We start from the raw sequence: 12,171 nt of genomic DNA on the forward strand, positions 1-12,171 counted from the left end.
AATTATCTCGAATATAACCACTGCGGATGGGCTTGGTGGCACGGGTACTTTCAGTAGCTTGATTGGTGTTTCTAGCATGCACATCGGGGGTGTTGCTGCTGCTTTCCATGCTTGCATTAACTTTGGGGGTGGTGTTGGAGGTAGGACCTTAGGTCTCTACACCCACTTGGTTTTGACATTTTGAGGGTGCATTTGTGGGGGTGGGGCACGGGTCCTCAATCCGTTAGATATAGAGGAATGCATTGGATGGTAGGATATATGGGTGCCACCACTTGTACAACACCACTAACCTCACACACTCTTGTGATAGAGAAGATTAGAAGAAGCACTCTACTATAAGCATGCAAGCAATTCTTCTCTAAACATTCACACATATACACTTAGCACACACCATGAGAGGATCACATATACAAGAAAGTAAGAGAGTACACTCTAGTTTAGATAATGGGATTATGTATGTTTTCATTCAAAAGTGATTATAATATACCACCTTTCTACATGTGATCACCTAAGACAACATGTCTAGGGTGCTCATGGTCAAAAACTACTAAGTACAAGATGGTTCTAGCTCATTGATTTACCCATTATCTCTTAGTATCTTTTAATCTTGAAGCACTTAGTGTGAGAAAATACAAAAGTGTACCATTGCACTTACAAAAGATATGGTCTTAACACCAACGAATTGGTAATATCAGCTATGGCAATGAACGTTGGGTGTTGAGACTCAAAGGTTTCTTGCCAAACTACAAGTTGTCAAAAGGTATTATCAAGTTAGAGAACTTGCAAGGCTCCCAAAGGAGTCAATGATGGTTTAATAAGGAACTTAGCAAAGTTTAATCTTATGCTTTGCATGATTTAGGGTAAGCTAAAGAAGTACAAAGGATGGTTGCATAGTTGTGATTCGAACACTATTGTTAAGATAAAAAACACATAGATTTCTCATTTGTGTAAGGCACCACCTAAAAAGGCTAGCTATTGGAATTGGGATCTTGAATGATCATGGATGAAATTGGAGGGATCTATCCAATTGACTTCTTTCATTTGGAGGGATCCGTCCAATTTGGAGGTGAGTTCTTAAGGGAGAAACATCCTTGGCATGGTCATAGGATGATGTCCCATGCACCCCAAGGAAGTGTCACACATAAGTAGTTGGCTATTTAGAGAGCTAGACAATATTCCATAAGTAGTTGGCTATTTAGAGAGCTAGACAATATTCCATAAGTAAGAGGAGGGCTCATAACTCAGTGTTGAGCATGCCTCGTGTGGGTCTTGATTTTGATTGGCTTGGAGGTGGTCACAACGAATTGCCAAGCTTCTAGGTTGAGTTATATGGAGTTCTCATAACTCAATGTTGAGCATGCCTCGTGTGAGTATGGATCTTGATTGCTGTATCGAGCTTCTAGGCTCGTACCACGATTGTATTGGACACATGTCTGGGTGCTTTGGATGTAGGACGATCATGGATTAACATCGTGATGCCACACAAATGAATGCCTTCTAAAAGAATACTCTCAAAATAAGATAGTTGAAAATAATATTAGGTATCATAAAAGTGATAAAAGTATAGTTTTATACGATACACAAGATTCTTCTGTCTGTATATTTCAATGTTGTCATGTATATTCATTGCTTGCATCCAAATTTACACTTTTTTAATATTAATACATATAAAAATCACCTTATGACAAACAGTATGCTTTTAATTAATCAAAGAATATATTCATTGCTTGCATCCAAATTTACACTTTTTTAATATTAATACATATAAAAATCACCTTATGACAAACAGTATGCTTTTAATTAATCAAAGATAGATACATGACAACAGTGAAATATACAGACAGAAGTTGCATAGCTCTGAAATATGAGCACAACGAACGCCAGTGAAAGAATGGAATTTGAAGCAAGGGGGATGGATCTTGTAGAGAGGCTTTCATCTGCCGCTGAGACATTGGATGCTTGGTCTGACGATGACGGAGAAGCAGCAGGCCAGAGTGAGAGGTTGATGGGAGAGGCCAAGGCTGTGCTTGACCCCTCCACTGCCATGGGCCAGGTAAAGTCTGTCTCCCTTTCATCGATAAAAAGCCTCTTCATTCGAAGAGAAGACACGCGGTCAGAAAACTTGACCTCTTCCATGGGAAAACCTCACAGAATCACATTTGAAATGTATCTTGTGTCTTTGCAAGGCCCTACTCGACAGCCTTGGAATCGACATGCCCCGCATCCTTGCCAAGTTTGCAGCCACACCACATGCATCATGCCGGGAGACGGCAGAGTCCATCTTGAAAACCTTGTTGGATTTCTGCGACCCTCGCGACATGTTTGCAGCCTACATGGAGGTAGCCTTTGAGTTGCTTTTATCCTGGTTTTGATTAGCTACAATAACTATGTTTCTCATGGTTTCAGGCTTTGCATTTGTACTCCGAGCCTGAAACTCTGGCATTGTGTCCCGTCATCCTAGACGGCCTACCCAAGAGTATGCCTCCAAAAACTTGTACTTACAGCGTGATTTTTCACTTTAATTTTTTACAGTTAATCAATTCAAATAAATCCTTTGTTGCCTTCTGCAGTTTTCACCCGCCTAAGAAGACGAAGGCTGGAGTTTTTCAAGGAATCTCTGTCAGGCCTGTTGAGAATAGCTAGGCTTGCCATGGATACAGGTCTTCAGACTCGGGAGATCTTCGAAAAGTTGGCTCACATAGTCACGACTTTACATGATATTGGTGAACGTGAAGAGGTCTGACCCAAATTTAAACATTGTAGAGAAATTTTCAAATGTGCTTTAATAATCAGATGGCAATTGGGTTACTCTTTAGAGAACAGAAACATGTGAGGACAGATAATCGAGGTGAAAAAGAAGGGGGCATTCTTTCTCTCTAGCTGGCTGTGCTTGGAAGGTGGATACATGTGCAGGGGTTTGGTGTGGGGGCACTGGGGTCCTTCTAGCGCCAACTGGTCTCATCCTCGCCTCTTTATAAAAAAGGACTTGTGTGATGACATCAAGTGAAAGGAAAATAGGCGATCTCCCCCCCCCCCCCCCCCCCCCCCCCCCCTCAAGTGGGACAAGCAAGTGGAGAAGGGATAATGGGAGTGAGGCCTTGCATGAAATATTTAAGATGTGAGAAAAATTGTAGTGTTAGTTCTCTAAAACAAGAATGAAAAACTTGAAATAAGACCGCATTTTCAAATTTGTGTATTACCACAACATGGAGAAGATGACTTGTAATGCTTGCTAGTCCTCATTGTCTTACAGTAGTTTGAGACTTGAGATATACACAATGTAAGACTTTCGGGCTTCACACAAAACAAAAAAGCTCTTGAGAGCAAAAGCACATAGAATGTCCACACCATGTCGTTCAAGCACTTGATTAAACAGCAACAAGGGCATGCTCTCTTTACTGCTTGCCAATTACCATATTGTCGTGCATGACCAAATATGCCTGTATTGCCAGAACTTGCACGAATTCAATTCGAAGGATTTAACGGTTTTGTCCACGAAAGATTGCTTGAAGAACTTAAGAATTTTAGGAAATTTGAAGATACAGATAAGGAAGTTGCTATTAGTGAACAATATCAATTAGCAGAACCTTCCGCGAAGAGAGAGATGCTGCGTATCAATGTGTTACATATTTATCCAATCCATATGTACGAACTTAATTGACTTGGAATAGAGACAGAGTAGTGGAAGAAGAGGGTGTATGACTTGGGTCTAGTCCTTGGATGAATTTTCAAGGTTTAACGAGGGCGGGCATCGAGATAAACACTCCAATCCTAGTTTGAATACACGTGCAAAACCATGAGAAACTTTACACTGAATGAAAAACTATTCTCACTCAACACATCATTGGGGCTGAAATGGGCCCCCCCCTGCCCTGCCCTCCGTCCCTCCCTCCCCCCTTAGAAACAACTTCATTCCAAGGAGTATTTTTTATAGTACAAGTATGAGGGTGCTTTGCAACAATGAAAAACAAAGACAAACCTCCATCCAAGCCCACGACAAGGGGTGCTTCCAGCTTCTCAAGCCCCTTGGTGGAGCTCTCAAGGTCTGGGCCCTGTCTCTCACAAGCCCCGCAAGTGAGGATCTCTCTGGCACTAGAATCCCCACTCTCACTAGAATCCCCGCAAGTGAGGATCTCTCTGGCACTAGAATCCCCGCAAGTGAGGATCTCTCTGGCACTAGAATCCCCACTCTCACTAAGTAATAAAAGCTTGTCTGATCTTCTATAGTTCTTTTGGAAAATAAAAGGAGAAGACTTTCCTTTACAATCCTTGGTACAATAACTCAAACATTGGGGAAGAAGCTTTTGTACATCCAAAATGACTCCCACGACAGTTTTCCACGGTTTTAGTGTTCCCACCAACGTGTCAGAAGCAAAACATGTCACCACTTCTTTGGTAGACGTATGGAATGATGTCATGATTCTACAGGGCTGCAGGCTGATCGATTTGGCTCCAGGATCTTGCACATGGCTGTTGGGACTGCTTTTGGGGTTCTCTGCTGAGAATAGGGCTTGGACGGAGTGAACAGAGCCTCTACAGGAGCTGGCCGATTGTTATAAGGGCCATTATTGGTTGTTTTTACAGGTTTGCAAGAGGTTTCTCGTGATGAAACTTTAGCAAACATGTCCCTAGACAAGTACCAAGCCTGGGGATGTGATCTGGTGGAACCTGTGGGTGGCCAGTGAGCCAAAACCATGGCTGGTTATTGTTTTGCAGGTTTGGGACAGCACTTTGTTAGAGGGTTAGTGACCGCTCTATCAAAGTACAGGAGTCATAGTCACAAGGGACGGGGGACGGTGACGGGGGACGGGGACGGGACGGGGGACGGCCATAAGTAGGGAACGGGGACGGGGGAGGGAATGGCACTCAAAAAATACTTTTTTTTAAAAATTTTCTACTTTGCACTTATTCTACTTTGGAAGCACATCAAAATGAGCACAAATTTACACTAAAATGCTAAGATTTTGAGTCATATTAATAATTAAGTAGATACAAAATGAGTCATGACTCAAGAGTCAGGACTCAGGAGTCAGGACTAAGCCTTAAGGAGGCAAAATACAAGGACGGACTCAAATGAGTCAATGACAAAAAAGTGCTGAAGACTAGAGGCTAGAGGCTAGAGCTAAGTAGTAAGGCCCATGAATCATGATCCATGAATGATCATCCACGTGAAGTGCTCGCCTCATGGTCATGGGTAGCTTGTGCGGCTGCCAAAGAAGCATCAAGCTCATCCTCAGTCTCATCTTCACTGGCATGCTGCTCCTGCACCTCATCCTCCCGTTGCTCTTCTTGTTGACTCATCTCCCACTCGGTGAAGGAATCTGCCTTCTTGGTCATGCTCTTGCAAAGCATTCGCAAGTTCGCACTGACGAAGACAAGGTCATTGGCACGCTCTACCCCGAGTCGGTTCCTCTTCCTAGAGGCAATGTGGCTGTAGGTACTCCAAAGTTGCTCCAAGCAAGAGGAGCTGACGGCCTGGCTAAGTATGCGGATGGCAAGCTGCTGCAGCTCCAGTCCATCTGAACCAAAGTCCTCCCACCATAGAGCAGCACCAACTTTGGAGCGGTCAACCTGTGCATCATGACAGCCATAGGAGCCATGAAATGACCTGTACATCGAAAGCTGGTCCCTGATCTTGCGCCTAACCGATGCATCAGGCACAAGACAATCCAAGATGATCCTCCATCCAGCGCTCACCTCCCGGTCGCTCTCCTGCTTGTTGCCTTGGAATTCTGGGTCCACCACATAAGCTGCTGCATGCAATGGAGAGTAGTACGAATTCCACCTTCCTAGACACAAGGCATGGATCTCCTCGTATCTGTCTTCGTCAGGCACGAAGTCTTTCAACTTCTCTATCATGCGATCCATGGCCTCGTAGACCTTGCCTATGCATGGCTGCATAGCGTCTACAATCCTCAACAGGTGGACTATGGGCCTCACCATAGCATCTGTGGTCTTCACACGCTCCCACCAAGAGGCGTCATCCGCCCGTAGCCTACACTCTTGGCCAGTGTTTGTATGGGACTCTTGCATGGCGACAAACTCGTCGCTAAGGAAAAGCCCCCTCAAAACACCACTACAATCCTTCAACCGGCCCAACATGAGAAAGTTGTAGGCAAACCGGGTGTCGGAATATTTGAGGAGAGAGAGACAGGACCTCTTGTTGAGCTCATGCCGAAGTCTTTGGTGGTTGAGGACAAAGGAGACCATGGTGTTGGCCTCCTCAATGAGCGGGCTGATCCATGGTAATGCCCCGATGTCCTTGAGGAGGTTGTTTAGGCAATGAGCCATACAAAAGGACACCGTGACATGTCCATACATACTTTGGAGAATAGCTCCCGCCGCCCTATTGGAAGGCTCCCCATCCGCAACAAAGCCCACTACATGCTCGGGGCCAACGATCTCCATGGTGGTAGCCCACTCCGCCGCAAGCACATCCGCGCTCTTCCCAGTGCCGGATGCATCATGAGATGAGATGAAGTACATCTCTCCACGGGAATATGCAACCATGCCGTGAATACTCCTCTTGCAGGTGTCACTCCATCCATCCACAATGAGGGAGACTCCGTTCCTCTCCCATTGCCGCTTTGTGTTGTCGGCTGCTTGCTCTACAATGCGCTTCTCCTTGTCGAGCAATGTAGTGCGCAAGCTCTCGGATGAGGGGGGCGTATAGGTTGAGCCATACTCCCCAATCTTCTTAACCATTACCTTGAAGTATTCCGACCTATTCAAGAAAGTAATTTACTAATGAGAAGGAGACTAGGATGATGAAAACATGAATGATGAATTGGCAATGATCGATTGCACTTACCTAGCCGCTTGAAAGGCAATGTGTTCGTGGAAGAAGAAGCGGGCCACCGCCATATCCACCTCCTCCTTCAACTTGGGGTTTCAATTCTCCCCAAGTGTAGATTGTCGCCGTGGGCCACGTAATGATTTGAGAGGCCGTGGAGATGGAGGGTGCCGGTGTCGTGGATGGAGTAACATTCCGACTTGATGGCGAAGGTGATGGTGTGCATGATCCCGATCCACCACATGACTCCATGGTAGAGGCTTGAGTTCCTCTCCCCATCGTCGCGGGATCCATGGCCACTCGTGGTGTCCTTGTCGCTTCGACCGCTTCGTAGACGCTAAGCTTGTCAAGAAGTTCTTATCTCTCTCGGGCATGACATTCGTGCAAAACCTCACCTCATGCCCACTCTCATGCAAGAGGTGGGCTCGCACTTTGTCGGCGCCACCCGTTCGCCGGTACGGGCAAAGCTTGCATACCCATGGCCGAGAACCGCCTCCATGAACGGATGTGGTGTAGTTTACCTCCTCCCACCATGTCCATCCCGTTGTCCTTCTACGAGAAGCCCCGGCACGTGAGGAGGATGCCATGGTTGAAGATGGCTTGCCGCTTGACTCTTGAGCCTTGAGGAATGAGAGAGAGAGAGAGAGAGAGAGAGAGAGAGAGAGAGAGAGAGAGCCTAGAGGCTTGGAAGTTGGAAGACTCAAGAGGCTTGAGGGAGAGGTGAGAGCCTAGGCCCTAGAGCTTGGAACTTGGAAGTTGGAAGAGACTCGAGAGAAGATTCAAGAAGCTTGAGCAATGAGCAATGAACTTGTGTGTGCTTGTAGCCTTGTAGAGGTGGGCTCTTATATAGATAGGCAAGAGAGAGAGGAAAGCCTCAAGGGCAAGAGAGAGAGAGGGCCAAGGCCCAACAGCCATAAACGGCTAGTAGAGCCCAAGCCCAACAGCCATAAACGGCTACGAAGGCAGGCAGGCGCAACGGCCAGAAACGGACGCAGGCGCAACGGCTATCTGCCGTCCCCGCACAGGCCGTCCCCGACAGCCGTCCCCCGTCCCTGCGCCGTCCCCTGTTTGAAACGCCCGTCGGGGGACGTCCGTCCGTCCCCGTCCCTGCGCCGTCCCGTTTCGGCGTTCCAGCGTTCCTAGGCTCCGTCCCCGCCGTCCCCTGTGACTATGACAGGAGTGGTTGGTGATCACTCTACTCTGGTTGGTGAGCGAGGGTGTTGCAACAGGAGTGGTTGGTGATCGCTCAACCTTGGTTGGTGAGCGAGGGTGTTGCAACAGGAGTGGTTGGTGACCGAGGAGTTGCAGGTAATGTGTTTACCTATGTTTCCACAGTTGGATAAATTTGGTGTCGGTTGGATGAGTGTGTACTCTCCGAGCACCCGCACATGCAGATTCCAGTACATCAGAAGATGTAGATCCTTGTCACCGTTATGCATCTTCACGTCGAGAGCGTTCTTCAAGTGAAGATTCTCACCACTCCAAGAGCGTGTCTCGAGTACGTGGGAAGAGACCCAGGCATGAGTCTCCTAAGCCTAGACATGGGGCTAGAGACGGGTCTCGTTCTAAAAAGAAATTTGAATCAGGTTTGCACCCCATCATTCAAGAGACCTTACAGGTGTACCCAAATCACTCTTATTTAAGTGCATACTTCTACGGGCAAGGCGCTCTTTGAGATTGTTTATGGCAAGATTATTTTGCCACCTATCCTTCGCACGAAGGATGAGATATTTGCAGCAGATGAGTATGTAAGGGATTTGGATACGGCCTTTGCACAGGTTCGGACAGCCATACAGAGATCCTAGGATAAGCATAAGAAAGCTGTAGATAAGCATAGAAAGCAATTGGATTTGAAGGATGGAGATTGGGTTTTATTGAAATTCCAAAAGGCTCGCCTTCGCAAGTGGACTGGGAAAGATGGTAATTATTCGAAGCTATCTTGCAGGTATTATGGACCATTTCAGATCTTGGAAAAGATCAATGAGGTAGCTTACAGGCTGGTGTTGCCAGATCATTGGCGGATTCATAATGCTTTCCATGTCAGTCTCTTGAAGAGATATATTGGTCTTGAGCCGGTGGAGCCGGCTATGGAAGATCCACCCGAGGTTGATGAGCTGGAAGAGGTATTGCAGCCTGAGCAGATTGTTTTTCACAAGGAGTGGAAAGCTGCTAGAGGCAGTCTTGTCCGTAAGTACCTTGTGAATTCAGGAACTATCCAGCACTTGATGCGAAGTGGATGGACGAGGCATATTTTAAAGATTATTCGGATCTTCTTGCGGCCTACTTGGAAGCTTTTTAGTTGTGGGCAACTGATTAGAAGCCGGGGGGGATGTCACCACTTCTCTAGCATACGTTTGGAATGATGTCATGATTGAATACATGTGGAAGGGCTCCATGGAAGGATTGGTATCCTGGTGTGAGTTCCTGGCATGATTTATGAACTCATGGAAGGGTGGTAACCCTGGTGAGTGACTCTGGACTCATGGAAGGGTGGTTACCCTGGTGACGGCGCTTGTGAACGGGCTAGTTGGATGTACAAGATGTAAGTTGGGAGGTTTCATCCACTATGTTTGTGCACCAGCATATGTATGTGAGTTGCACATGCATGGATGACTTGTTTTTGATGCCTGGACATTGCTTGGTATTTTGCCTGTGAATGTCCACGGGCACCGGGGACGCCTGGACAACCCGTGGATACACGTGTGCACACCTGTTTGGGACTCGTATGGTTTCCTTATGTGTTTTGCAAGTGGTAAGTGTGCACACTTAACCCAATTTATTCATTATTTCATGTTACTAAGGTTTATTGGGTGCAGGGTTCACATTCACTTAAAGTGTGGGCGGACACACTTATAATTTTATAAGTGAGTTCACATCAAAGTGGACTATTTTTAATGAACCAAGGCCAATTATGAGAGATGGGCACCTGGGCACTCCCAAAAAGCTCCACGAGTTGCTATTCTGGGTGTGGGAGGGCCAAAGTGGGCAAGCCTTGATTTGTAGAGCACTCATCTGGAAGTCGTGGGCTGTTAGGAGCTGTTTGGACAGGCAAAACAGCAAGTTTACTCATATGCATGAGCTACAGGTGGAATACATGCGAAGTACAAGGGTCCTAGGGCTGGCTGGCTGCTATTTCTCTCTCTACAGGGCAGGCAGACTGTATCTACAGGGCTGCAAGCTGATGGATTTGGCTCCAGGATCTTGCGCATGGCTGTTGAACTGCTTTTGGGCTTCTCTGTTGAGAATAGGGCTTGGACGGAGTGAATAGAGCCTCTATAGGAGCTGGCCGACTGTTATAAGGGCCATTATTGGCTGTTTTTACAGGTTTGCAGGAGGTTTCTCGCGAAACTTTAGCAAACATGCCCCTAGACAAGTACTAGGCCTGGGGATGTGATCTAGTGGAACCTGTGGGTGGCCAGTGAGCCAAAACCATGGCTGGTTACTGTTTTGTAGGTTTGGGACAACACTTTGTTAGAGGGTTGGTGACCGCTCTATTAAAGTATAGGAGTGGTTGGTGATCACTCTTCCCTGGTTGGTGACCGGGGGTGTTCTAGAGGAGCGGTTGGTGATCGCTCAACCTTGGTTGGTGACCGAGGGTGTTGCAACAAGAGTGGTTGGTGACCGCTCGACCTCGGTTGGTAACCGAGGAGTTGCAGGTACTGTGTTCACCTATGTTTCCACAGTTGCATAAATTTGGTGTCGGCTGGATGAGTGTGTACTCTCCAGGCACCCGCATCTTGTACATATAAATACTTCTGTTGGTAATAAAGATACCTCGGGGTGGGGGGTGGATGGGGTGGGGGGACTGGCCGAACTGTTACATGCGGAAGCTCTGAGAGTCTTCTTTCAGCCCTAAACACCACTTAGAACATGCTGATGCAAAAACGCAGACAGAAGAGAGAGAGAGAGAGAGAGAGAGAGAGAGAGAGAGAGAGAGAGAGAGATGGTTGGAAATTCCATATATTCATATGGTACAAAAAGGTACATCTAAATCTTGTAGCCATGGTCTGCCTTCCATGAAAAGGTAGAACACCTATTCTACTCCTAGTCGAGATCCACACCCAAAGCGGGAGTGAATCAATAACACAATGAGCCATGAGTGCCTTATATAGGCCTTTGGACAAACTAGAGAGCTGGCCGACTGCTGGTCAATCGGCCAGCCGATTGGACACATTTGCAAAAGCTGTTCACAACCTGCCTTCTCTTGCAGCCGATAGCACACCATGCAACCGACAGGCTCGTTCTGCATTCCATGCAGTCGACAGGATATCTTGTCCATTCCTAGTCCAACACTTTCCATACTTTGCACTCCTTTGCTCCAAAATCTGGTTCTAACTGATTCTTAATTCCTTCTTTATCTGTTGCCCTTCAGGACTAGCCTCAGAGAATGTCCATGGCAAATCTTGCACATGACATCCCCCTCTGCTAAACCTGATGACGGGATTCCAACCTGTTCTTGGATGATTGTCATCATCCCATGCTATCCTCGGAGTCCCTTTGTCATCCTTCCTAATTTGGCAACCTTTTCATTGAATGCCCGGCACGGTCTCCAAATCCACTCTGACTTTGAATAAGATCTGTACATCTGTTCCATCCAATCCCCAATCTGTTCCCGCCCTGTCTCTGAACACCGTCTTGGTCTTCTTTCCTGAGAAATGAGTCTGGCACTCTCACTCCACCCCTTGGAGGATCATCCTCCCTTGAGACCGTTGCCCGAAAGCCTTTCCTGGCTCACAGGATTGCGATCCCCTTTGGGCTTTGTGGAACACCACCAACCAACCTCTTGGGAGCTCTTCCTAGTCTCGTGTTCCTTGCCTTGGGCTTCGTACTTGTGCACTTTCTTGTGCCTTAGACTTGTACACCTTCATATGGGACTGAATCAGGGTTTAGCCTTGCTGAGCCTGATGCTCTGATGCCAATGTTACATGCGGAAGCTCTGAGAGTCTTCTTTCAGCCCTAAACACCACTTAGAACATGTTGATGCAAAAACGCAGACAGAAGAGAGAATAGAGAGAGAGAGAGAGAGAGAGATGGCTGGAAATTCCATATATTCATATGGTACAAAAAGGTACATCTAAATCTTGCAGCCATGGTCTGCCTTCCATGAAAAGGTAGAACACCTATTCTACTCCTAGTCGAGATCCACACCCAAAGCGGGAGTGAATCAATAACACAATGAGCCATGAGTGCCTTATATAGGCCTTTGGACAAACTAGAGAGCTGGCCAACTGCTGGTCTGCCAGCCGATTGGCAGCAGTCGGCCAGCCGATTGGACACATTTGCAAAAGCTGTTCACAACCTGCCTTCTCTTGTAGCCGATAGGACACCATGCAACCGACAGGCTCTTCCTGCATTCCATGCAGCCAACATGATATCTT

The 12,171-nt window shown here is 46.9% G+C and overlaps 1 protein-coding gene across 10 annotated transcripts in view; it reads left to right on the plus strand.

Annotated features, from left to right (window-relative positions):
- Positions 1-1,763: 1,763 nt before the first annotated feature.
- Positions 1,764-12,171, plus strand: part of ALF4 (aberrant root formation protein) — a 132,946-nt gene continuing 122,538 nt past the window's right edge. For 4 of the 10 annotated variants that reach the window (XR_015268047.1, XR_015268046.1, XR_015268048.1 and 1 more), the window contains exons 1-4: positions 1,770-2,053; positions 2,187-2,339; positions 2,407-2,476; positions 2,571-2,737. Coding sequence is in view for 3 of the 10 variants with exons in the window: in XM_086813119.1 (XP_086669245.1) it covers positions 1,865-2,053; positions 2,187-2,339; positions 2,407-2,476; positions 2,571-2,737 (579 nt within the window). In the remaining 7 variants the exon portion in view is untranslated. Of the gene's footprint in view, positions 2,054-2,186; positions 2,340-2,406; positions 2,477-2,570; positions 2,738-12,171 lie in introns of all 10 variants that reach the window. The other 6 variants (XR_015268049.1, XM_086813121.1, XR_015268051.1 and 3 more) reach the window with 5 other exon arrangements.

Source organism: Cibotium barometz, chromosome 19 (genome assembly GCF_041138505.1).
Source record: "Cibotium barometz isolate CiBa-2024 chromosome 19, ASM4113850v1, whole genome shotgun sequence".
NCBI lineage: Eukaryota > Viridiplantae > Streptophyta > Polypodiopsida > Cyatheales > Cibotiaceae > Cibotium > Cibotium barometz.